At 36.8% G+C, this 25,269-nt stretch overlaps 2 protein-coding genes across 4 annotated transcripts; both read left to right on the forward strand.

The window, feature by feature from the left end:
- Window positions 1–72: 72 nt before the first annotated feature.
- Window positions 73–11,767, forward strand: LOC111605539 (glutamyl aminopeptidase). 3 transcript variants are annotated; one of them, XM_030223797.1, is made up of 9 exons: window positions 73–147; window positions 227–666; window positions 1,387–1,757; window positions 9,051–9,198; window positions 9,272–9,793; window positions 9,853–10,145; window positions 10,208–10,351; window positions 10,413–10,904; window positions 10,960–11,767. In XM_030223797.1, exons 1-9 carry the CDS (start codon window positions 138–140, stop codon window positions 11,633–11,635), a joined length of 3,096 nt encoding a protein of 1,031 aa, XP_030079657.1. In that variant the 5' UTR covers window positions 73–137; the 3' UTR covers window positions 11,636–11,767. The 3 variants fall into 3 exon arrangements, with proteins under 3 accessions (XP_030079657.1, XP_030079658.1, XP_030079659.1); XM_030223798.1 differs by lacking the exons at window positions 73–147; window positions 227–666; window positions 1,387–1,757 and adding exons at window positions 2,122–2,248; window positions 7,723–8,182; window positions 8,429–8,915; XM_030223799.1 differs by lacking the exons at window positions 73–147; window positions 227–666; window positions 1,387–1,757 and adding an exon at window positions 8,345–8,915.
- Window positions 826–1,228, forward strand: LOC111605591. Its single transcript, XM_023324195.2, has 2 exons — window positions 826–896; window positions 961–1,228. Exons 1-2 carry the CDS (start codon window positions 869–871, stop codon window positions 1,173–1,175), a joined length of 243 nt encoding a protein of 80 aa, XP_023179963.1. The 5' UTR covers window positions 826–868; the 3' UTR covers window positions 1,176–1,228.
- Window positions 11,768–25,269: the final 13,502 nt, after the last annotated feature.

Genomic DNA, 25,269 nt, shown 5'->3' on the forward strand with positions numbered 1-25,269 from the left:
CTATCATGAGCCCAGATATCAATAAACTGTCCAAATAGTAACGCAGATGTTCGACTTTAAAATTAGTTTACTTTCAGACACTTTGCGAAGTGGAAGTGAAAATTGGGCTAAAAAAAAAGGATCCTTCCAACTAAAAAATGGTTGCTTGTAAGTGCATAGCAATAGAAATGTCTATAAGCCTGATATGTGTGCAGATACATATGACAATTGTTCGCTTCTCCCTTAGGGCTAACGGTCAAGACGGTCGCCATTTGCTTGGGCTTGACCACCGTCGCCTTTTGTGTAGCCACCATCGTGTTGGCCGTGGAGAATGCCAGTCTAGAGGATGATCTACAGGATGCACTTAATAAGCTGGACAATCTCTTAGCGGACACCACAACAGCAGGACCCACCTCATCTGCAACAACGCCTAGTAGTGGCACTTCACCTGGTGGTGGAACTACACCAGGAGGTGGAACTACACCAGGTGGCGGAACTACACCAGGAGGTGGAACTACACCAGGAGGTGGAACTACACCAGGAGGTGGAACTACACCAGGAGGTGGAACTACACCAGGAGGTGGAACTACACCAGGTGGCGGAACGATACCCAGTGAAGGCACCACTCCGAACAATGAAATTCCCATCTATCCCACACTGCCCACCGGACTGCCTAACCCAGAAGAGGTAAGTAGAGGCATTTTTTATAACACTGTGTAGACTGCCGTAAAGTCGGCATTAGCACCAATTCATATATTATCATATTATATAGTCCGCTTTTTCCGATTATCGGTTTGGGTTTTATTCTCTTTTATCTTGACTAAAAACCCATTACGCATTGGTCAGCGTTTAGTTTAGCTGTAGTCAGTGTGCGAATTGGTCGTTCGAAATGGTCAAATTTATAGAAGGCCTAAAGGGTGAGTCATAGGTAACACCCTGTATGTTGTTAGCCCTAAAAACTTGCAAATTAAATTCCGTTAGGTAAAATCACAGCGGAACATGTGGCCATATTCTTTGGTCTGCTGTCCACATGTCTGATCGTCGCTCTGGTCGTTGTTGTGGTCCACAGGGACAATCTGTGGCTGCAGCTCAACGATGCTAGAGAGAAACTTGATGTACTGGAGGATTATATACAGAGCAAAGACCTGTCTAATCTAAGAAATCTGTTTCAAGCGCATTTACGCAGCGAATTCTAGTTATTAAAAAACGTTGCTCAAATATGGCTTAAAAGTAATAAAATAAAAAAACATTCGGCATATATATTTAAGATACTTCAGTTGATTCAGTGCAGCTAATATTAACGATAGGTGACCAACGATTAAGTTCTTTATCGCCTGCCTTATCATAATTAACGAGTTTCTTGTTATCAATCATGGATATTGACCAAATATTTATAACTGCAACTAGATTGTATATCGACTGCCAAGCGAGATACGACCCATACGTTATCGCCTCTATATACACCCCGATCTGAAGACGGGCGCCTGTGAAGGCACTGTCTCCATTCAGTTCCAACTGGACGCTGTTACCAATTTGATAGTGTTGCATGCCAAGGATCTGAATGTGCACGGCATTAGCATTCTGAATATGATGGCCCGCATGCGCATAGCGATCAAAACATATTATCTGGATGAAACGCGAGAGCTGCTAATAATCGAGTTGCGAGAGGTCCTCAGCGTGAACAAGGCGTATACGCTATCCGCTAGCTTTGACTGCAATTTGAATAGTCTCGTTGGCTCCTACAGAAGCAGCTATACGGATGAGGAAGGCAATCAGAGGTGAGTTTAGTTTTTAGCATTTCAAATAGTGAGTACAGCTATTGTGGTAGCTTATGAAAGACAACGCGCATAAAAGAAGAAAAACCGTTTAATAAGCGAGTTTAAAATTGACCTACAAACAGCCAAAGCTCGTGAGTACAATTGCTAATAATAGATAGCGCGCTTTAAGCGAAGCTCTATAATATCAAGTCAAAGCTCGTGAGCATAGTTCCATCTCTATGTGCTTAATGCTCAATGAAGTGTCAATGGTAAGCTGAGCACGACTGTTCGTTTAATAAGCCGGTCTCAGCTGTTGTGCGAAGCTTTCGGTAAAGCTTGGCACGCAATGGCAGCTTTGACAATCGCCTTTCAGTTGTAAGTTCAAAGCTGAGCGCGACGGTCGTCGTCGTTTGTCAATGCGCATCGCTTCAACGAACACTGATCTCGTCTCTCGCTCTCTCGCGCGCTCTTACGAATGTGAAAGAAACGTGCGCGGCATCGATTTGAATTAAGTAAAGCAAAAGATTAAGTCGAGTGCCGTTATCAAATAGAGCAGTTATTGGGCTGGGCTTATAATTTAGAGCACAAAAAGAGAATTAGGCTGCTGTGACTCTATTTAACTGTAACTCATATGTAACTGTCACCACACAATTTTTGCCAACAAACTGTAAACTACGATTTACTAGCTACTGTGTAACATATATACACATGGACGGACACATGCTCGCGCACGACTGCAAATAATACGACAGAATACCGTTTATTTTTATCACTTTTTTTTCGATCTTGTTTTCTAAGTACTGAACAAATTTTTGTGTTGTCATTGTAGAGGGGAGGGCGGTGTGGCGCTAAATAACTATATAACTATATATAGCTATACAACTAATTGAGCGCATTGAGGCGCGAACTTCTAATACATTGCCATAATAATAATAATAATAAAAAAAAAATAATATAAAAACACAAATGCGGCCATTGAATTCGATGCCAACTTTGACTTTCAACAATAAACATCGTAAATAAAAAAAAAACGCAAGAAGCAGCAGAATTTTCACGCACGCAAAACAGGTTGCAACTGCGCTTGCCACACCAAGACCGCAAACACCAGTCGGGCTAGCCCCCGCCCCATCTCATCTCCTACTGCTCCACATCCGCTGAGCCGGCAAACAGGCTTCGGCTCAGCCTCTCTCATAGTTCACTTGCCGCGCAAGTTCTTGGCCTTAAAATCGGCCAATACACGAAGGCAACGACGACGACGACGATGACGACGACGGCAACAGCGCCGTCGACTTCACTTCGCTTCTGAGTTGTGTTTACATTTACAAGTTGTTGTGGCCAAGCGCAAGCTGCTGTTGCTCGTTAATCTTAGAAAAAAAATATTACTTTCTTTAAAAGCTCAAATGAAATGGGTCGACTTCGACTTCGACTTTGGCGTTATTTCCGCTAGTTGGTTCTTGTTTCTTTTGTACAAACTTCTTTTTCTTATGAAAGTGCTTTGTAATTAATTAATACACTGTAAACCCTGTACTCCTGCGACTCCCATTTTAAATTATATTAGGCAACAAAAATATTCGATAGTTTTCTTTATGCATTATTTATAGCTTTTAGCTTATGTTAATTCGTGAACAGCAAATATGTATAATTAGCTGTGAGCTCATTTTATAGGTCACCCTGCAGATGCAATCATCTACATAAACGATAGTTATTGATCTTTAGTTCACTTTTGCCAAGCATATATCTCACAGAGTTGAAGAGCTATTTATTTTGTTTAGTAAATGAAACAGATATTTAATTCCTAGGGCATCAGGCAGTTGCGTTTCCCAGACATGTCTAGAACTTGTTTTTGTTATTTTTGGGTTTCATGTTTAGCTCTTTTTTTGTTCTGACAAGTTCATGCAACGCGCTTTGTTCAAACCTTTTTTCATTTTCATTGGCACTGATTTCTTTTCTTTTTACTTCATTTCTCTTTGAAGCCTTTGGGGCAACTGTCGCTCGATCTATTTAAATTTCTTTCTTTCTTTCTTTCATGCTTCTTTGGTGTTTGGCCAGAAAATGAAGGTCATCATTAGTTTTGTAATTAACAAAAATATGGCTAAAAGCAAAATTTCATATTAATTTGATTTTCAGTGTTTTTCAAACGGAGATCTTATCTTTTATTAATCAATTTAATAAAATGGAACTTTGTATAGTAATTATTTATTTATTTATAGGAAATTGTTATTGATATAGTGAAGACTTATAATACAAAAATGTTTTTCTTAAGTCTAGAAATATGGGAGGAGAGATTGGTAGTAAAAATGAAAAGTTACTTTTGAATAGTTTTTGAATAATTTTTGGACCAAATGACCCATATTTGAAATAATGACTTCTAAGCCTCAGCTTATATTTAAATTTCTAGTAATTGTAGTGGGAATAGTTTACAATAATCGATAAAGATTTTTAGTTTTTCTATTCACAATTCTCTTATGAATTTGTATTAATTATTTATGCAAATACTTTTTCAAGCTTGCAGCGCGATTATTATAATTATTTTTTTATTTTTTGTTTCCTATTGTATTTGATCCTTATGTAATTTGTTTAAAAACAAAACCGTTAGCAATACCATTTATTTATTGTGCATAACAGACAAACTGTTGAAAGTTTACCTTTGTTTTCTGATTTCTGTTTTCTGCTTCAATTTCTTAACTTCAAAAGGTTTTTGGGCGTGCTTTTGAAATACTTAAGTCTGTGCGTATTAGCAACTTGAGTCACGTATTTCTTAGTCACAGTGACCCAATCAGACAGCTAGGTAGCTAGGCGAGTGTTATACTGCTGTGGTTCACTTTTTGGGCATTTGTGGGTCGCACTCGGCATTTCTTTATTTACATTGGCTTTGTGAAAGTTTATTTGGAACGAGTCAGAACATTGCTGTAGGATGCAACCGACGGCATAATACGCGTTCAAAAAACTTTTGTCCGTATGTTTATCAGTTGGCAGTTGAACTCTTGCCTCTAGCTATAAAAGTAGAATTGTCTAGATAATCGTAATAATTCAACAAATGAGGATAAAAACGAGTGTAAACTTTAGGCATATGGCTACAGTCAAATAATGTGCTATACATTATGGGATATAAAAGCCAATATACTCTGCGTAGCACAAAGTGAGCGAGTATTACAAGAGTGAGAATCAAATTTAATTTTGAATAATTATAATAGCATTCTGCAAGTGCATTCAACTTGGGATCGTGCATTAAATTCATTTCAATTTTGAATGTATTTGACTTTTAATGTCGCGTTCATTAGCAGCGCCGCATGCACTGAAAGAAAACAGATTATTGAAAATTGATATAGAGGACTTTAGAAAGTATCAAATTTTGCAATATAATATTTTGATTGTTCGTCAAAGAATTTTTAAACTTTAACTTTATTTTTAAGGGAGCTCTATATATACATTTTAGGAATTTCTAAAAGCTTATGTTTAGTTGTTGCTCTCAGTGCATCCGCTAGAGATACAATAGGATGCATAAAGTTATGCAGCCGCAGATATTTTGCAGCTGCCATCATCATCAAGTGTTTGGCTTATAAGGTAGTCATGAATTCTGTTGTTTATTATTGTTGCAGTTGCTCTTTTTTGTTGTTGTTATAGTAGTTGTTGTTGGCTTTTGTCTGCAGCCTAATTGAGTCAACGCCAATGCATTGCATCATCGTAGGCGTCAGCGACAGAGACATAGAGACGATGATGATGAGTTGGTTGAGAGCTGTGTGGCAACCAGACAGACGCCCTGCATCTCTGTCCCCCTGCCCCAGACAATTATCATATTTTATCATATTCAACACTATAGATTCGCACTCGCACTCGCATTCGCATTTGGATTCGCACAAGCGGCCGAAATTAACGCATATGTTTCTCATCTCGCAGCTCGCTTGAATTTTGTATCTTAATCATTTCATTGTGGAAGTTGAGCTACTTAAGTATGGGCATGTGTACACAATACTACTTAAAAATCACAATTGTAAGAGCATAGCATAGATTACGAGAATTCGAAATGAAGACACAGCTATATTAGCTTGCATAAAACTAACAAAAATAGCTACACAACAGTGTTGTGTAACATGGAAACATTATGCTGAAAAGTTAGAAGTAAATCATGATATATTTTCAAATTTTTTGTTTCGATTACAACAATTTCCATAATAAAAATAGTTTTGTTATTGAAAAGTTTTTGAATTGTATTAAAAGTTAAATTCTGTACTTTACTGAAAATATTTTAATGCAGCTTTTAAAGAATCTCAAAGCTTTAAGCTTGCTTTCTATGCAAATTAGATTCAATGCCTACTTCAGGCTTTAGGCGTGCTTTGTTAAAACATTACGCTTGCTTCAAAGTTTATATCAAGTAGCTTTCAAAGCACATGCAACTTTGAGCCTAGTTTGGTGTCCTTTACTTTATATGGGAATCTTCTGTAAACTAACTTTCGAAGTAAATGAAAACTTGACAGAAAGCTTGCTTAATCTGAGCTCCTTTATTTAATCCGTACAGCTTTTGTACAAAAACTTTTAAATTACACAAGAGCTCTAAAGTTTGTATTGTTTATTCATTAAACCCGGAAGCTTGAGTACATATCTGTAATTAATCAATTTATTTTGAAAACAATATAATGTATTTTTTTATATATTGCTCGCTTGATTGCTTAAACAAGTTTAGTTTTGGCCATTAACCTAATGCTAATTTGTTTATTGCTTAATAGCCCAAATATACACATATGTGTGATAACATAAATTACAACTGCTTTGACTACCGCATCTGAATTTTATGGCTAATTCAATTCATTTGCAAAGCTTATTTTTTGTCCGGGAAATTGTTCCCATGACTTAAGCTAAGTGAGAGAACGAGATAGAGAGAGAAAGATGGAGGCTGCAGTGCAAATCAACTGACAAAAAGCCAACAACCTTTTCCATTCATCCAACCATCCATCCATCAGTCAATCACAAACACACACACAGGCAGGCGACAGCGACGCTGACAGCGCAGCCAACGCCTTTATAGAAAGTGGCCTGCGGTCGTCGAATCATTGCAATTGCAATAAACCTGGAAATTTGTAATACAACATTGCGGTTCGCCAACAACAACAAAACAAACAAACAAAAAGAGTTAAACTTGGCTACAATTACACAGAGAAGGCGAAATGAGAGACTCAATTACGTGACAGCTTAAAGATTACATTTGATTGATCTGCAATGGACACAAAATCGCATCAACTTTGAATGAAAATCGTATCAAATGCGACAAGCAATGTTATGTATATATGTCTCTCTGTGCTTATAGGATATAACTGTCGAAAATGTGATAATAGTCACGTCTGTAATTTGGCCTGTTTACGAAGAGCTCAAATTACCTGTGACGATGACTCAATGCTGATCAGGCCTAAAATAACATGAAAGATATAAACAAATTGTGTGACTTCAACGAAATTATTTTTATCTTATTCGAATACTGTGTTTATTATTGTTGTGGCTTCAGGTAATTCCTAACAGGTGTCGATAGAGATGCCTTATTTACAGATTGCAGAAGAAATATATATATATATCGATTTCTGCGAATAGTTGATATATACTTATTGCAGTCAAATCATAGGATAAAGTTGCAAACAGTAATAAAGCTGAGGCATATGGTTGAGAGAAAGATTTCGGCGTAGAAAAAACATATTGGTTTTGCTTGTTTGTAGAGACAAGCTGAAGCTTGGAGTGGAATTTAAGCCCGCCTACATTTTTTAAACAACTTACTGAAAATTACTAAATGACAGTTGTCGTTGACGGGTACCTTTTTGACCAATTTATGCCTTGACTCTACCAACAATTACCTGGAATTTAAACCTAGGTCTACAATTTCTCTTAGCCATCATATCTACAGAGCAAAACTTGTACGACAAAAATAAATATTTCTAAATAAATCTGTGTAGTTCCCTGCTGGACATATTTCATGCAATTAATCGCTTTCAAATTTTTATAGCACGCCCAGTCATCATAAATGTTTGAATACCAGTGTAAATAGCGCTTAATTAGCCAACAGCTTAATATATATATATATTAAAAATCAACCAAATAGTATAAATTATAAATAAAGAAAAAGCTAAAAAGTCAAGTCGGCATGTATGCGACAAAAAACGTGCGTCCACGCAGCAGCCTCTCCACAGACGACAATCATCGCATCAAGGATACGAATCGCGTCCATAAGAAATCGCCAAGCAACACGGTCCTCACGCTGGTCGCGTTTTGTGTGTTCCTTTTGGTGCTGTGTAGTTTTCTACTGGGCGCTTTGGTTTTTGTGGGCAAAAATATTGCCGATGAGCATCAGAAGCAGCAGGCGAACAATGCTGGCAGTCTAACTGTATTTAACGATACAGTACGCACCATATATGTGGATCGTGATCAGTTATTGTCCACGAAGCCCATATTGAGTGTGCTTACAGGTTTGTTTCAAATTTTCAAAATTCACCATTTCAAATGTTAAGTTGAGCGCGCTAAGCAACAGTGACTCTCATAGCAATCAGCTTTGTATTGCTTGCTTGTGCCGTGCACAGCATACTATGCTGCGTTATCGTTATCGGAAACGCAACAGCTGTTAGACGCGCTGATTTTGTATGAGTTGCAAAAAAAGATTTGAACACAATTATAAATTACTGATAAACAAATTATAATAATAACAAACAACACAGATATTCGAGCGTATACCACACAAGTGCCAACAACAAGAAAAGTAGACGCCATGGCCGCCATATCGCAAGAAATCCGAGCTGCCAGCCGTGTACTGCAGAAACTAAGCTTCCGTTTGCCCGAGGCGCTGCAGCCGCAAAAATATATGTTGGATTTGCGTCCCGACTTCAATGCCAAGAGCTATACGGGCAACATTAGCATCAATCTACAAGTGGTGGATCCCATCGCCTTTATACCCGTGCATATCAAACAGTTGAATGTAACCCATGGGCGATTGCAGCGCTTGGATGAATCGGGTGCTCCATTGGCGGAAATCAAGCCAACGCTCAGCTTTGAACATCCCAATCTCGAATACTGGGTGAGCGAATTCGAGCAGCCATTGGAGGTGGGCAACTATACGTTGCATCTGAAATTTAATGGTTCATTAGTCGACCGTTTAACCGGGCTGTACCAGAGTTCATACTACGATATGCAGAGCAAACGCACCAGGTAGACGCAGTTTTTGTGTCTTTCATAAGCTAACCACGAATGCATGCACTTTAATTTAACCAATGACTAACCTTTAACTAATTCAATTGGTTTATATATATCAGCACTAAAGTAATATGCTTAATTTGTTGATAGATGGATTGCAAGCACCAAATTCGAACCCACCTACGCGCGCTTGGCTTTCCCCTGTTTCGATGAGCCGCATCTTAAGGCGCAGTTTGCCATAACAATTGCCCGCCCCAGCGGTGATGAGTACCACGTGCTCTCCAATATGCCAGTTGCCGTAAGAGAACGCCAAAATATATCCATATAGCCACAAATAAAATATAATCTATATATGAATACTTCCTTTGCAGAGCGAACAAATTGAGGGCGATCTGACGGAGGTTACATTCGAGGAAACAGTGCCCATGAGCACCTATTTGGCGGCCTTTGTCATTTCGGACTTTGCGCATATCACGAAAAAAATTGGTGACACCACTATTGACATACGCGTGTTTGCGCCGAAAGCACAGATTGAGAAGGCCGAATACGCTTTGGATATTGGCGCCGGCGTTATAGAATATTATATAGATCTCTTTGGCATTTCGTATCCTCTGCCCAAATTGGATATGGTTGCCATACCCGACTTTGTCTCCGGTGCCATGGAGAACTGGGGTTTGGTCACATACAGGGAGACTGCACTGCTCTACGATGAAAAGACCAGCTCAAGCGTTAACAAGCAGCGCGTTGCTACTGTCGTTGCCCACGAATTGGCTCATCAATGGTTTGGCAATCTGGTCACCATGAAGTGGTGGAACGATCTGTGGCTTAACGAAGGCTTTGCCACATTCATTGAGTACAAGGGCGTGCATTACATGCACGCTGATTGGGATATGGTAAGAGTACTCTGCTTTCAATTTATAGTTTATTTTATAAATAAATTTCAACTCCGTAGGTGAATCAATTCGTGATTGACGAGCTGCACCCCGTGTTGAAGGTCGATGCGACACTTGCATCACATCCCATTTTAAAAACGATTGAGAGTCCTGCTGAGATCACCGAATACTTTGATACCATCACCTACTCCAAGGGCGGCTCTTTGGTGCGTATGTTGGAGAATCTTGTGACCGAAGAGAAACTGAAAAATGCCACCACGCGCTATTTGAACCGCCACATCTATAGCACGGCCACTACTGAAGACTATCTGACGGCAATTGAGGAGGAAGATGGTCTCGACTTTGATGTCAAGTATGTCAAGCAGCTATTGTACTGCAGAACTACAATCTATTTAATTACTTTTCTGCTTGCAGGCAAATCATGCAAACGTGGACCGAACAGATGGGTCTGCCGGTGGTTGAAGTGGTAAAGGAAGGCAACAATTATAGACTGAAACAGAAACGTTTTCTAGCCAATCAGGATGACTATAATGTTGAGGTTGAGCCATCTTCCTTCAAGTAGGTGAAAGTAGTTTATTCGTGTTCACAATGCACTCAACTCTTTCCATTCGTTTTGCAGCTATCGCTGGTCCATACCAATAACCTACATAACAAGCGCGGACAGCACCCCAAAGACCACGATATTCAACTATAATGATAATCAGCTTGTCATCTCTGTGCCAAGCACTGTTAGTTGGGTAAAGTTCAACAAGGATCAGGTGGGCTACTATCGTGTCAACTATGCCGAGGAGCAGTGGACAACATTGGTGGATGCTCTCAAGAAATCACGTGAAGACTTTAGCACTGCGGATCGTGCACATTTGTTAAACGACGCCAATGCCTTGGCAGATGCATCACAGCTGGATTATACCATTGCTCTTGAGCTGAGCACATATCTGGAAGAAGAGAAGGACTATGTACCTTGGAGCGTGGGCACCGCATCACTGACATCGCTCAGAAACCGTGTGTACTATACGGGCATTTACAAGGACTTTACAAAATACGCCCGCAAGTTGCTGTCTCCTATTGTAGAGAAGCTTACCTTTACCGTGGGCAAAGATCATTTGGAAAAGTAAATATAACACTGCTCTAACATTGATATATATTTAAAAACTTACATTTTACAGTAAACTGCGCATCAAAGTTCTGAGCGCTGCTTGCGGAGTTGGACACGAGAGCTCACTGGAACAGGCAGCTACTTTGTTCAAGCAATGGCTGGCCACTCCCGACACTCGCCCTAATCCTGATGTGCGCGATGTGGTTTATTATTTTGGTCTGCAAGAAGTGAATACTGAGGCCGCCTGGGATCAGGTCTGGCAGCTGTATCTGACTGAACCCGATGCACAGGAAAAGCTTAAGCTGATGAATGCACTGGCAGCTATAAAGGTGCCCTGGCTTCTGCAACGCTACATCAATTTGGCCTGGGATGAGAAAAATGTGCGACGTCAGGACTACTTCACACTAATGGGATACATTTCCGCCAATCCTGTGGGCCAGAGTCTCGTCTGGGACTATGTGCGCGAAAACTGGCAGGAACTAGTGGAACGCTATGGTATTAACGAGCGCAACTTGGGTCGTCTAATTCCTACAATTACCGCGCGCTTTGCAACGCAAACCAAACTGGAGGAGATGCAACAGTTCTTTGCCAAATATCCAGATGCTGGTGCTGGCACCTCGGCGCGTCAGCAGGCACTGGAAACGGTTAAAGCTAACATTAAGTGGCTGGAGCTCAATCAGGCCCAAGTGGGCAAATGGCTGGCCAACTACGTGCAACAGGCGGCTGTGTCAAATCGCATCAACTAAACTAAAATGCTCAAAGGGCAAATTGTAAATTACAAACTTATTTTTGAATAGTCTTAGCCTGCCTGCATTGCAAATGTGAATGAAAGGAATTGTGAATACTATTTTTTGAATAAAATACTAATGAAATATGAACTTTAAGCGCATGTACTGAACATGGACGACTGAAATTACATTCTGGGTTCGTGAATTGGCTAATCATGTGCACAAACCACGAGCTAAAGGCAAGCGAAACCTTGAAATCAAACGAAATAATCTTCTTTTGATTCTCTACCATTAGATAAGGATATGAAAATTGTAACTGCTTGGACCAATTTATGGCTTTATTATCTCCTACATGGCCTACAAATTTTTTGGGCTAACTTTCGCTGTGACGTTATTTTCAATAAAATAGCGGAAGCGGAAACGGAAACGAGCCTAAATGTGACGCGCGTGGCTGTTTAATTTGAACGAAGTTGTGTTGCTTTTTGTTTTTTATTATGATTTGATGTTGGCCAAGCTATTTATGGTAACAGGATGTCAGTGCTGTTGTTGTTGCCGTTGTTTACTTATGGCCATTAAATAAAATTGTTTACGACTTGAATTGAGCGCAATTGAATCTGCCAACTGATTATGTGACAAATAATATACATTTTGTACCACATGGACATCATCTGCAGTTGAAAGCCAATTACTCAAATGCTGTTCTCATACACAACAAATGATGGCAACACTTCAATGACAACACCGCCGAGCCAGTTGCATAAATTTTGCCACCAGTAAAATATATACAAATGGCCATATTTTGCAGCGGCACGCATAACTCACAGAATTGTCCTTAATAATCTGTCGCTCAAAATGCTGGCCATTTATTTGATTTCGATTTTATATGAATTTGATGGCAGCTTGGCAGCTTGGCAGCTCGTAAATTCCTGATTGCCTGACATTTAGTTGCATTGTGTTCTGTGGGCAGATTAAAGTGCTTGCTTTTTGGCTTCGGCTTTAAACGTTCAGGTCCACTCCGAAGGTCATTCGTATCGACCCGGCGAGCAGACGGTGCTCCAACAACTATTAATGAAATCGCACAATTGAGACACGATAATGTGTGTACGACTATCAAGGCAGTTGGAGAAAACTTCTTCAATTGTACCAAATGTACTCGCAACAGGCTGCAGGCGTTCAAATTGGCCAAGCAAACAACAGTCCAATCATGATTCCCACTTGCATTTTGCCTTGACTCATTTGTCCCTTGTCTTCTCTATGCCCCAGTGAACCATTAACAACGCACAGAACTTTGTCAGCCCACCTACACGTCCGCAGGCAAACTAACTTCGCTCTGTCTCCAGACTCATTTTAGGCCCAAGCAGCCCAATTTATAAACACTATTCGAGCATTAGCATTTCTGACTACAAATGACTGCATTTAAATTGAATTTCAAATATACAAAATTTACTTTCATTTGCCTTGCCCCAGAAAGAACGCTTTACTAAAGAGCTACAATTTATGTTCCTTTAAATATGTTTATATATATAATATATTAAATAAAATTTTATGTTTTATGATTGGTTGTGCATCTGAAATAGCAGGGTTATTATACTCGTAATAATCAGTGCATTGCAGTGCGCTCTCAAAGTATAATGAGTATATTAGTTAGCCCTCAAATATGGTTAATATTTCAATGCGACGTTTTCGTCACTGTATAAATTTAAGGCTTTAAATCTATAATATATATATGTATACACACATATATAAGAATTAGATAAAGTATTTGTACTTTCACAAATATTACAAATATATTTTAATAAAATTAAAAATAAAATATCACCAGCCTCATGAGAGCCTGTTGCAGTTTCAGAGAATTTTTTTTATACAAGCTAAAAATTAACTAATCAAATTACCAATTTGATTTACAATTTTTTTTCAAGGAAATTTAATAAAAACAAAAGAAATAAAATGCTTAACAAATAAAAATTATATTATTAGTGGTGCTATTATTTTTATAGCACAGCTTAATGCCTTAGCTCGCTGCGGGCGGGTATTACACATTCGTTGGCAACCGATTGATATGATTTTAATGGTGTTTTTATGGTACTTGGGTGTTTGTTAGGTGTTTTCGGTCCAAGATGCCATGGGCAATAAACATGCAAAGCTGAATAGACTAAAATATATGCCAAAAGTATGTTTATGCATATATAAGAGTATATGCAAATCGCTAGACTGCATAAATCTGTAGACGTGTCTAGATTAAAGTCATAAACTTTGGCGAATTTTATAGAATCACATTAACTGACTTTTTGCGCATATATATATTTATTTATATATCTTAGCGGATGATTGCATGCCTGCTCTATTGTCTGCTTATCAATAAAATATTATAATAATGCCAGTTGCACAAACAAACGAAGGAAGACTGGCATAAAACTCGTTTTGTTAGCCATTTAACTTGCTTTCGGGCAAACTTTGGCAGCGCAACGCGCATACGCCCTGTTATTCACGTGCGGCCATTGACTTGCGCCTTTGCCAGCTATCTTCCATCTGAAATTGCGAGCGTATAGAGTTCCTAATTGCTCGTGCGTGTGTCAATAACACTGACCTTTGATTTTATATTGGCATTTTTATGACGTCAAGCCTGTTGGAGCGCGTTGTAAGTGTAACCTAATTGTAATAGTCATACAGTAATTCGCAAACTCTTCAAAATACTTAATTTGGCTACTAATTGAATTGCTTTCGCCCTCAAATATGTTGATAACAAATAAGAGATTAATATTGTTCTGCCTTTTTTCTAGTAGAACTTTAAGCGGTGTCGAATGCTCTCGCCACGGTTGCCAAGCGGCGGAAATTGCTGATAAATTAATTTGGCGGCTTTGGCTACGGCAGCGGCAACGGCAACGGAAAGCCTGGATTCGGGTGTCCTTATTTATGTTGTGTTAATAATAGCAACCTCCTGGCACTGCCTGCGGCTTTCTGTCATTAATCTTAATTCGGTGCAAATATTCAATCAAGCGATGCGCCTTTGCTTTCGCTGCCTTTGCCTGCTTGTTGTAATTAAAGAGACATTAAGCGCCTCGTAAAAATTAAATTGTCAGCTGCGGTTAGACGGCGGGGGAGGCCCCACCGCCTGTCCGGTGCCTAGTGCCTGAAATAGCGCTAATTAGCAACACTTGAGACCAGCCACGCGGCACTCTCAGCACATTTATTGGCCAATATCGATTCAGCTCGACTTTAACTCCGCAACGAAAACAAAACAAAATTTTAGTCAGAAATTAAATTTTTAGCAGAATGTTTTCTATGTTTTATCATATTTTTTTGCAACGTTACTGATTGGTTTATTGGCGTTGACCGTATTTATTAGACGAGTTTTTATTTTCAAACAAATAAAATCAATGAATGAGAATTCTGTTTATATGCAGAGCATTCATTTACATTTTATTTACAAATTTATTCAGTTTACTCATATTTTTTATGTTTTTATTTAGGTAAATTTTTTTGCGCATTAAATATTTATAAATATACATTTTTCAATAAACAAAAAGATTTTTGAATAAGTTATTAAGACAACTTTTTCTAGTCGAATATAGCGATACGCTATATTTAGAATGCTCGTAGTGGGCGTGGCAAATATGTTTTATACATTTTAAATTGATTTGAAATATGTAAATCACGCAAAACTAATAAATAAAATCAAAACAACTTATTTGCTTAAATTTATGTTTAAGCTTAAAAATATATTTTTATTAATGTAAACATACAATCAGTGGAAATATATTATTAAATTTAAATAAAAATAAATAACTTATAAAGATTTCTAATATTTAGATTAAAACCAGTTTCTTTATTTCAATTTAAAATATAAAACATAATTTTACAAGAAAAAGGAAACAAATAAAATAAGTGTGATAAATAAAGAAAATAAAAAAACTTACATTTATTTAAATAAAATAAAATAATAATAATATAATATAATATAAAATATAAGTAAACAATTTTCTCTTCTCATTTAAGATATTTTAAAAAATTATAAAACACAAATAAAAAATATAGTTAAAAAATATAAAAATTAAATTTTAGTTTATTTAAAGATTCATGTAATATAGATTTATATATATTTATAAAACTGGAAGTATTTCTAGGGAATATAAAACCTTTTTTACCATTTTACATATTTTAAGCAATGCAAAAGAATTCCAATACAAACTATTTCCATTTCTGTATTTATTTAGTTGATTTTATGCTATTTGCTGTGATGTTTTGTTTCTGTGTTTATTGTATTTACTTTTGAGTTTTATAGATATTGACGCCTCATGGATTTCGTGCATGGTTCGTTTACATACGAATATTTGCTGAGGAAAATTTACTAGCTGGTCAGGCAACTGTCGATGCGTAACAGACATGCATATACCCATATATGTGTGTGTGGGCCGCAGCGAACAGAATGAAGCTGCCATCTGTATGTTTGCTGTCTGTCGCCTGCTGATGCTGTTGTTGCTGTTGCTGTGTGCATAAAATGGCATAAAACTGCGGCTCGTTGTTGTTGTTGGCAGTAAAATTTCTTTGGTAAAGAAGTGCAATAAAAAGGCTTTAATGATGCGACTGTAATTAAAAGCTATAGACACACTCCCACGCACACGCGCGCGCCCATACAGAGCGTATGCGTAATGTGAGTGAACTCTAAGCCACTGGCGCAATGAATTGGCCCTCAAATGGAAGTTTATCATTTTAATTGAATGCTCGAACTCGCATTTTCCTCTATCTACCACTTAAATCGCATATCCTTGCCCTCTAAATTGTGTCTATTGTAGTTATTTTTAAATTTTTTATTTCTTTTCTGTGTGGTTGGAATATGACATTTGATTTATTGCTGCTTGTTTTTCGCTTAGCAAACAAGGCCATAAATAAGCATGAACATAGAAAAAAGCACAAAAAAATGGTCAAACGATAGCAGAATTCAGTATTGCATTCAAGGGAATATCATGCCATTTAAAGTCAACTGCAAAGTCGCATGCAAAAATTTGCATCATTGAGCACTGTTTTCGACTGTTTGCACACATTGCGTATACTTAATTTTTGGCTTGTAACTAAGCAAGCGCGGCTAGAGTAGCACATTGGGTGGATTAGCTCTGTAGATGGGAAGTCAGAAAAATTGTATTTGAATTTTTCTTATAAATATTTCAAAAACTTTATGTCTAACTTTATTTTATATTTAATTATTACAAAATAAGTTGAAGTAAAATTTAGTTTTTGGACTTTTTCAGGCTCAATTTGGTCACATTTTTTGTTCAACTGCTTTCGCTTAACCTTCAGTTAATGCTAAAGTATAAAAATTCAACTTGCTTATTCCAAACGATTGGCTTGCGGCCTTGATGACAATGGCTTAGATACGATTTTCGACAATCGGAGCGTAAGCAATTTCCATTAACGCTTTTTTCCATTTGGCTTTGCTTGCATTTTTCCGCTTGTTTATGCCATGTCCGCTGCGTTTATCTTCGGCGTGCAATTCCGCTTTCAATTCCATTTCCATTTGGCATTTACCATTCGGCTTGTCTTTAGCCCGATAAGCCGCCTTTATTGGCAAAGTTTCGATAGCGAGGCTGGCGTTTATTTAAATTTATTTCCGCACACTTTGTACAACTTATGCAATTTGCCAGCTGCACTTCCATTGTGCATGCAAATGCCTTAAATTAGTGCGTTTCGCACGCGCTCACATAAATAATGGCCATAAATTAGATCGACCACACGGTTGACACCTTCCAACTGTCCAACTGTCCGAATGCCCAAATCAAATGACAGCTGTGGTCGCTGTTCCCCGCCGCACATTAAATTCATTAACATTTACATAGATTCATTTTTAATGAACTGACAAATCTGTGCGGCTTTCTCGCCTGCCTATAAATACATCGAGACGCACCTATACGTGGGTTGCGTCGCATTCCCATAAATCTTGCATCAACAAGAGCAAGAGACAACAAGCCGGAGCGCTGACCAAGCAGATACCCTGCAAATAGACATAATGGTGGAAAAATATGAATCTTTAACATTTGAAATGAGTGGAAGAACACGTCTAAGATCGGACGAAGAATACCCGAGCAAAGGCAAACAATTTTGAGAGCAAATTCAAAAATATATTACAATTTTTGTAAAAGTCACTTCAATAGGAATTATTGCTTGTGACAATGAATAGACCCATTTTAAATGAGTTAACAATTGCAAATCGAGCGGTAAAAGAGTAAAAATCTACGCTTCTTATAATCCAGGTAAGTTGAAGGAAATTGATTCCTGCATTGACTTAGTTTTGTCAGAAGTTAAAAGTTTTGAATGCATATCAGAATCGGAGAAGTTTTATAAGAGATATAAAAGGTAATGTTACATACTTAACGCTCTTATTACTTGATATAACTTGACACTCTTCCCGCCACTGTACCTCTGGAACTCACTGATGAATGCGAAGAAATTATATGATATCTCTGAGCAGAGGAATTATTCATCAATGGCTACCCCATTAGACACTGAAATTTTTAATGCAGCTAGCTTCCATCCAGATTTGTGTGCAAATTAAGATGTTAACAATATTCAGCAATAGCGATAATTTGAACTGGCCGGCAAGCTGAAAAACGACACAATGAATCACAATTTTATTGACGAATGAGGTATTTGGCTCAGCCGACCGCGACAGCGCCCCAGCAGCTAATTACTCAGAATGGCGCAAAACATGCGTAAAAATATAAATATAGAATGCAAAGAAAGGAAAAGTCAGCGCAATTAAGAGTAAATACAAACAGATGTCTACATGTAGAATAAAGCAACACAATTGAAAACTGAGTGCTAAATATTTTCGATCATTCAATTTAATTGAGCAAAAAATGCAAATAAATTAGGTTCGAGAATATTTGAAATGATCATTATTGTGATCATTATCGTTCTAATTCTAGTTATGAGTACTTACATTGTCATAATAATGATCATGATCCTGAACAATGATTCGAACAATGATTTGATACGATCATTATCATTATCATTATCATTATCATTATCATTATCATTATCATTATCATTATCATTATCATTATCATTATCATTATCATTATCATTATCATTATCATTATCATTATCATTATCATTATCATTATCATTATCATTATCATTATCATTATCATTATCATTATCATTATCATTATCATTATCATTATCATTATCATTATCATTATCATTATCATTATCATTATCATTATCATTATCATTATCATTATCATTATCATTATCATTATCATTATCATTATCATTATCATTATCATTATCATTATCATTATCATTATCATTATCATTATCATTATCATTATCATTATCATTATCATTATCATTATCATTATCATTATCATTATCATTATTATTATCATTATCATTATCATTATTATCAGTCATTTTAGCAAATGCAAATACTTTTCTAGAAAATCTTTATAGAATTTCGGAGCGACGCGATTCTAATATGCAAAAATTGAATGCGCAGACAGCAGGGATTGGGTCAATAACATGGCATTTTGTTTATACAAATTTTGGTTTAGCTTTTCGAATAATTGCTGAAAATTAACAATTTCAAAATGTCATTTTGCTGATTGAAAGGGGACACGTTGGGATTTTCTTTTATCAGCTTGTTTTACGCTTTGCCATAAAAAAAATGGCATTTTATTGTGTGTGCAGCTCAGCTCGCAGTGTTGCTTCTGTCTGGAAAATTCAATCACAATATTATTGTATGGCATACAAATAGCAAATGTCGACGACGCCATCAATCTTTACCCAGCTCGACGCAAACAAGCGCCACATAAGTATCACATACACAACAAGAACTGGGCATATACCGCCCCCACACCTATATTTATATGCCGGTCTTGGCAGCCATATGCCTGTCCGTGGTGTAAACAATCAAAAGTTAAAATGGGCTTCAAGTGCTCTGAGGGAAAAGGGAAACTGTTGCGGCTTTTTCATGACTTGTTTACAATTAATTAAGACTGTTATGTTTCCATTTAATTCAATCAGTTCTTTGTGTAATGCGCTCTCCCATGATCATTTCGGAAGTTCTGTTTAAATTTAAGAGGTTGCTTTATTTTTTTAATAGCCCACATCAATGTCAAATTATTGTTGTTTTATTTCGGTTTCTTGTTCATTTGGTTTCATTCAAGAGCTGCACGTATTTTGGCAGCACAAAACATTTATCTAGGGGCAAACAACTCTACAATCAATTTGTGGAAATCTGAAAAATATTATTTATGTTAAGAAATTGCGACTAATATAAATGTCACTTTACCAAAGGCAAAGACTGCTTCCAAAATTGGTTGTAGAATTATCAATGATTTATAGCTGAGTAGCTGCCGAGGTGTGAGTCAGCGAAGATATTTCAAGAAATATGTTATGTTTGTTTAAATAAAAATGATGAGGTACAAGTGTCAGCAAACTTAACAAACTTAACATTGTGATATAACAAAATTTAACAGAACATAATATTGTTACGGATAACATAACAAAATATTAGGCAACATAATAGAATACAATATAGCATCACATATCACCTCATATCTCCAAATAACCTAACATAACATAATCTTTCTTAAAATTACATTACATAAACCTCACATAATCATTGTTCTTAATATCCTAACAAAACATAAACACATCAAAACTTATCATAGCATAACCTAAAATAACATAGTATAACAAGGCTTAACAGAGTAACGTAACATAACCTAGCAGCATTTAACATACTCCTCGCATAGCCCATCATAAAACATAGCTCAACGTAGCATAACATAGCATAAGAAGCTAACATAACATCAAATATAACCTCACATAATTTAACATAACCTAACTTAATTTAATCTAACTTAACCTAATTTGTTTTGAATTCTCCATCCCATTGAGGCATTCTTAACACGTAAATCCAATTTGTATCGCATTAAATGATAACGTTGAAATTTAAAGTTCGTGGCGCAATCCGTTTCAAGGCAATTAAACATTCAAGTAAACTCTGAGACCGTTAGTCGGGGAGGCTATTTCTGTGTGTACATTAAGCGGACTTTCCATATAAATTGCTCCAATTTAATAAAGAGAAGTCGTATGACAACAGGTTCACGGCCAATGCGACTGGTTTCAATACATATGCGTGAATACATAGTATATATATATATATATTTAAATATATAGATATATATATATTGTATATTCGTAGCAGAGCTAAAAGTTCAGTTGCCATTTGTTGGTAGTCAATAAGAAACCCGTCCACATCCTAGATAAGTCAAGCCCTAATGTGTAGCCACGAACTGAATGGCTTTTAAGTTTTGCTTAGTTCAGATCTATAGCTGAGATATATATAGACAATATATAGTATATGTATATGCGTATGGGTGGCAAACTTTTAACGGCTGCTATTAAAACTTAAGCGAACAACAACAATTTTTATCTGCTGGCTGAGTCAGCACTGCTCTTCAGCTATTTGGATCAATCGCAGTTTTTGTTTTGCTTCGGGTAGGCGTACCGCCGACTTGTTGGTGTGTCGCGCCCCAATAAGTATTTTGCATATATTAACTGTGTCTAATATAAATAAACAATAACACGTGTCTTCATTCCGGTCAGCTGAACAACAATTTGGTTGGCTTTCAAATGTTTTGGCTGTGCGATCTTAATGAATTCTATATTTTCATGTTCAATTCAAATATAAATTTTGTTATTTCTAGCCTCTAAAGTTGAATTCCAATGGCTATTATTTAGTCGTTAAAGTTAACAACGATTGCGACATACACTTCTTAGTCAATTTGCAAATTTTCATTTCCATTTCCTGCTGAGCAGCTATTTTATGAGCATTTTGAATTTTTTCCTTTCTAGAATTAGGCCGTAAAGCAGCTTTAAGGTCGCCATAGAAATGGCCTCTGATATGGTCATTTGTCACATTCTAGGCGGTGAGTACCATAGCTACCTGTTGTACTATTGCCAATGTGACACAAATATGCAAACATTTTCACATAAGTCTTCTCTAAGGGCTTGCCAGCAATTTGTCGCAAAATCAAAGTCAGCTAATTATTTAAAAAAAGGTACGCTATTAAAGCAAAAATGAAATGTATTGATCAGAAAATGAACAACGTTTTTTTATGTGTATATAAATTTAAGTGCTTGTTGTACGCTGTTTACAAATGCACATAGAAAGTATATAAGATTGTTGCACAGAGGCCATATTGATATTAGATATATTGAATATTTTATATATAATTTTTTTACATTTTTACATTCAGAATATCCATTTGTGATACAGTTATTAAGGATCTCTTCATTAAGTTTGACAGCAAAATTATCAATTCTGACAGCACAAATGAAGTCATAGACATAGTTTTAGTTAAATTTTAAGGTGCATCAATTACAATAATTTAAAAATGATTTTTCATTTTCATTAACTTCAGCGTATTGCGCAGTCGTTTCTAAGCTAGCTTTTTGCATGTTTTGTATTTTGTATTTGGCACAGGATTCGATCATTGAATTGCAGTTTATTTGGCATTTAGGCAATCGCAGAATATACATGTTTGTAAGTGTGTGTGTGTCCAGCTAGTATATTCATGTCATGGCCTATCAAATTCCATTTTACGACTACTGCATGCTCCCAAAGGCCACTAACAACGTGCCAAATGGCAAGAACAATGCCGAGCAAAATCAGCTGCCAGCGGCAATGGAAAGAGCAAGTGACACGGAAATATGGGCTTATCAGAGCCAGAGCGTGTAGTCAATGGCAAATGCAAAGTCAAAAGGCTAAAGGCTACTAGGCTTAAGCAAACAGTCAGAAATCCCAGTCATCTATCCCTGTTCATTCATGTCCTCCACTCCAGCCACATTGACAACGAAAGCGATTTGTACGTGCCAGCTGAATAACATCTAAGCTCAAGAACTTTGATAGCAAGTATTTTTGTTTCTTCTTCGATTGAAGTAGGCCTAAGCCTCTAAGTAGAGATGAGCGCGTTGAGTATATATGAAATACGATACGATATAGATATAGATATAGATATAGATATAGATATAGATATAGATATAGATATAGATATAGATATAGATATAGATATAGATATAGATATAGATATAGATATAGATATAGATATAGATATAGATATAGATATAGATATAGATATAGATATAGATATAGATATAGATATAGATATAGATATAGATATAGATATAGATATAGATATAGATATAGATATAGACATAGATATAGATATAGATATAGATATAGATATAGATATAGATATAGATATAGATATAGATATAGATATAGATATAGATATAGATATAGATATAGATATAGATATAGATATAGATAGAAATAGAGATATTGATATAGTTAGAGATATATACCATCTACAACTATTACTCATTCGTGTCACGACACGCTCTCCTCTCTAGTTTCATAGCCACTGTCCAACATGTGCGTGTGTCAGCTGAAATGCTCAAATCAAATCATTTGCTCGTGTATTTGCTATGCAAATATATGTATATTTGACATCGGCTGCTTACGTCTGGCAATTAGAATGCGAATGAGGCGTGTTAACTAATTGAGCCTTAAATAACTCGATATCAAGTGTGAGCCACATCAGAGGGCGATAAATAATTTCAGTTGCGGCGTCGCATGAAAGTAGGCAACAATAATTTATGAGGCCATCATTACGCCCACAATTGATAAGGCGCATTCGTATTGCCAACTGAGCGCCTATACATATAAATGAAATTGTGTTTGTGAGTTTATTGGCTGCCTAGAAAGGGCGCTACGAGGCGCCAGTTCTATCCGATATTTGTATGCAATTTATGCGTTCAATCTCAATTGTGTGCCAGCGAATGCGAGTGTTGATACCAACAAAGACGTATTAGCAAATTTAAAATACAAAACAGACGTAAAGAAAATAAACAAGAAATAAACAGAAGGCGCATTTCATTTGCCCGTAAATTGAATGGCACAGTCCCCGCTCTGTCTGAGCGACAGCCCAGACAAGTTGAATGCATGGCAAAGTGATAGTAAATTTGATGGCATAAGGGGACACTAAAATTTATTGTGTGGTTGCCAAAGTAACCAATTTTTGGCCATGTCTGCATATTATACGTACGCACTGTTTTCTTCTCCTTTATTTTTTTGGGCATAAAAACTGATAAAGTTCATCGGCAACTATTTAGAAAGCAACTTTGACTTTCACATGTCACACACGATAAATGCTGGCGAATTTGATGAAAAGGTTTCTGTGCGGTTGTTGCTTTGTCGGGACAGCAGACTAAGAGCCTCTTTTTGTCCATAAGCCAAATGATTAGCATAGTAAAGTGAATCAGTTACTTACTCAGATATTGACAGTTGCCAAAAATTCCAGACTGGCCATTGACCAAGCGCCATTTGTGACTCACTGCGTATACTTAATATGCGTTGGAGAAGCTTTTTGTTGAGCATGAAATGTTTTAAATTCAAATTTTTAAAGGCAGTTGCCTCTGCATATGGTTTGCTTAGTTCTATTTCCATTGCTCTTTCACCTGCGCCAGTTGGCATTTATAAATGTCTTTTTCATTTAGCCAACAATTTCGTACTGTTGCGGTCAAAGTGGCTTCTAATGCTGTCAGCCATAATATGTTGCCGACAACTGTGCAACATACGCTGCACTTTATGAATTTGCGAAACATTTATTCTGGCTCACACGCGGTTTTAGCCACAAAATTGTGCTCTGTCGCTTAATTAATTCCTCGCTGACAATTAAAACTAAATGCGCCAGCCAAAAAGTGCACAGCTGGCACTTTGAATACCTGCACCAGATGGCTCAAAGGGAGTTGCTACCTTGGCTTTTAGCTAAGGTAATATTTGCCCTTGTGACTCTGTCTACTTTTCATGAAAACTACAAATTTTCATTCCAATTGAATTTAGGTGCAAAGAACTAAAGCAGAAACAGAGTTGACTTTTCTAACTTTTCTTCAAGTTTCACTTTCCTTGTTCAAGATATGACAGCTATTAATAATTTTTAAGAAAATTCTGATGTTGTGGTGAAGTCTTTTCAGATTCAATACCTTTTCTTTGCACCTTTATTTTAAAATGACATGGCTTTTCTGGCTTCCAGTTTGAATGGCTTGCAAAACTGCAGTCAGATTCTTGATTACTAAACTTTGTTGGCCTGTGTAATTAAACAGAAATTCTAGAGTTTGTATTTAAAATTGTTATTTAAAGCTGAAGTGAAGTTGACTTGGGCTTTATATATCCACAACTATTTTTTTTTATATACAAAACGTAATCCGCTCGAAATCCTTCTCTATCCTAGCACACATATGATATAGTTCGTTAGATTTGTTTGCTAATTTAGCACTGAGTAAAATTTATTTTGAGTTAAATCTTTTCTACTACTTCTATGCCATAATGAGTAGAGCACATTATAGCCTTTAGCTTAAAATGAAGAAGAAGAAAGACGGCATTAATAAAGCTGCTAAATGGCGCATGCAAAGCGAGGCAATGCGCTCAGCCTGAACTCTAATCGCTAATCTCTTCGCTGCAATTGTTTTTTTTTATTTACTTAATATTGTTTTCAATTAGTTTAATTTTGGCTTTGTGACGCTCACGACGGCTGCAATGCGGCTAGAGCTGAGTGCGGGTATATGAAAGTCAAGAGCTCGAA

The sequence above is a fragment of the Drosophila hydei genome, unplaced genomic scaffold (assembly GCF_003285905.1).
Source record: "Drosophila hydei strain 15085-1641.00,03,60 unplaced genomic scaffold, DhydRS2 tig00000290-arrow-arrow-pilon, whole genome shotgun sequence".
Lineage (NCBI taxonomy): Eukaryota > Metazoa > Arthropoda > Insecta > Diptera > Drosophilidae > Drosophila > Drosophila hydei.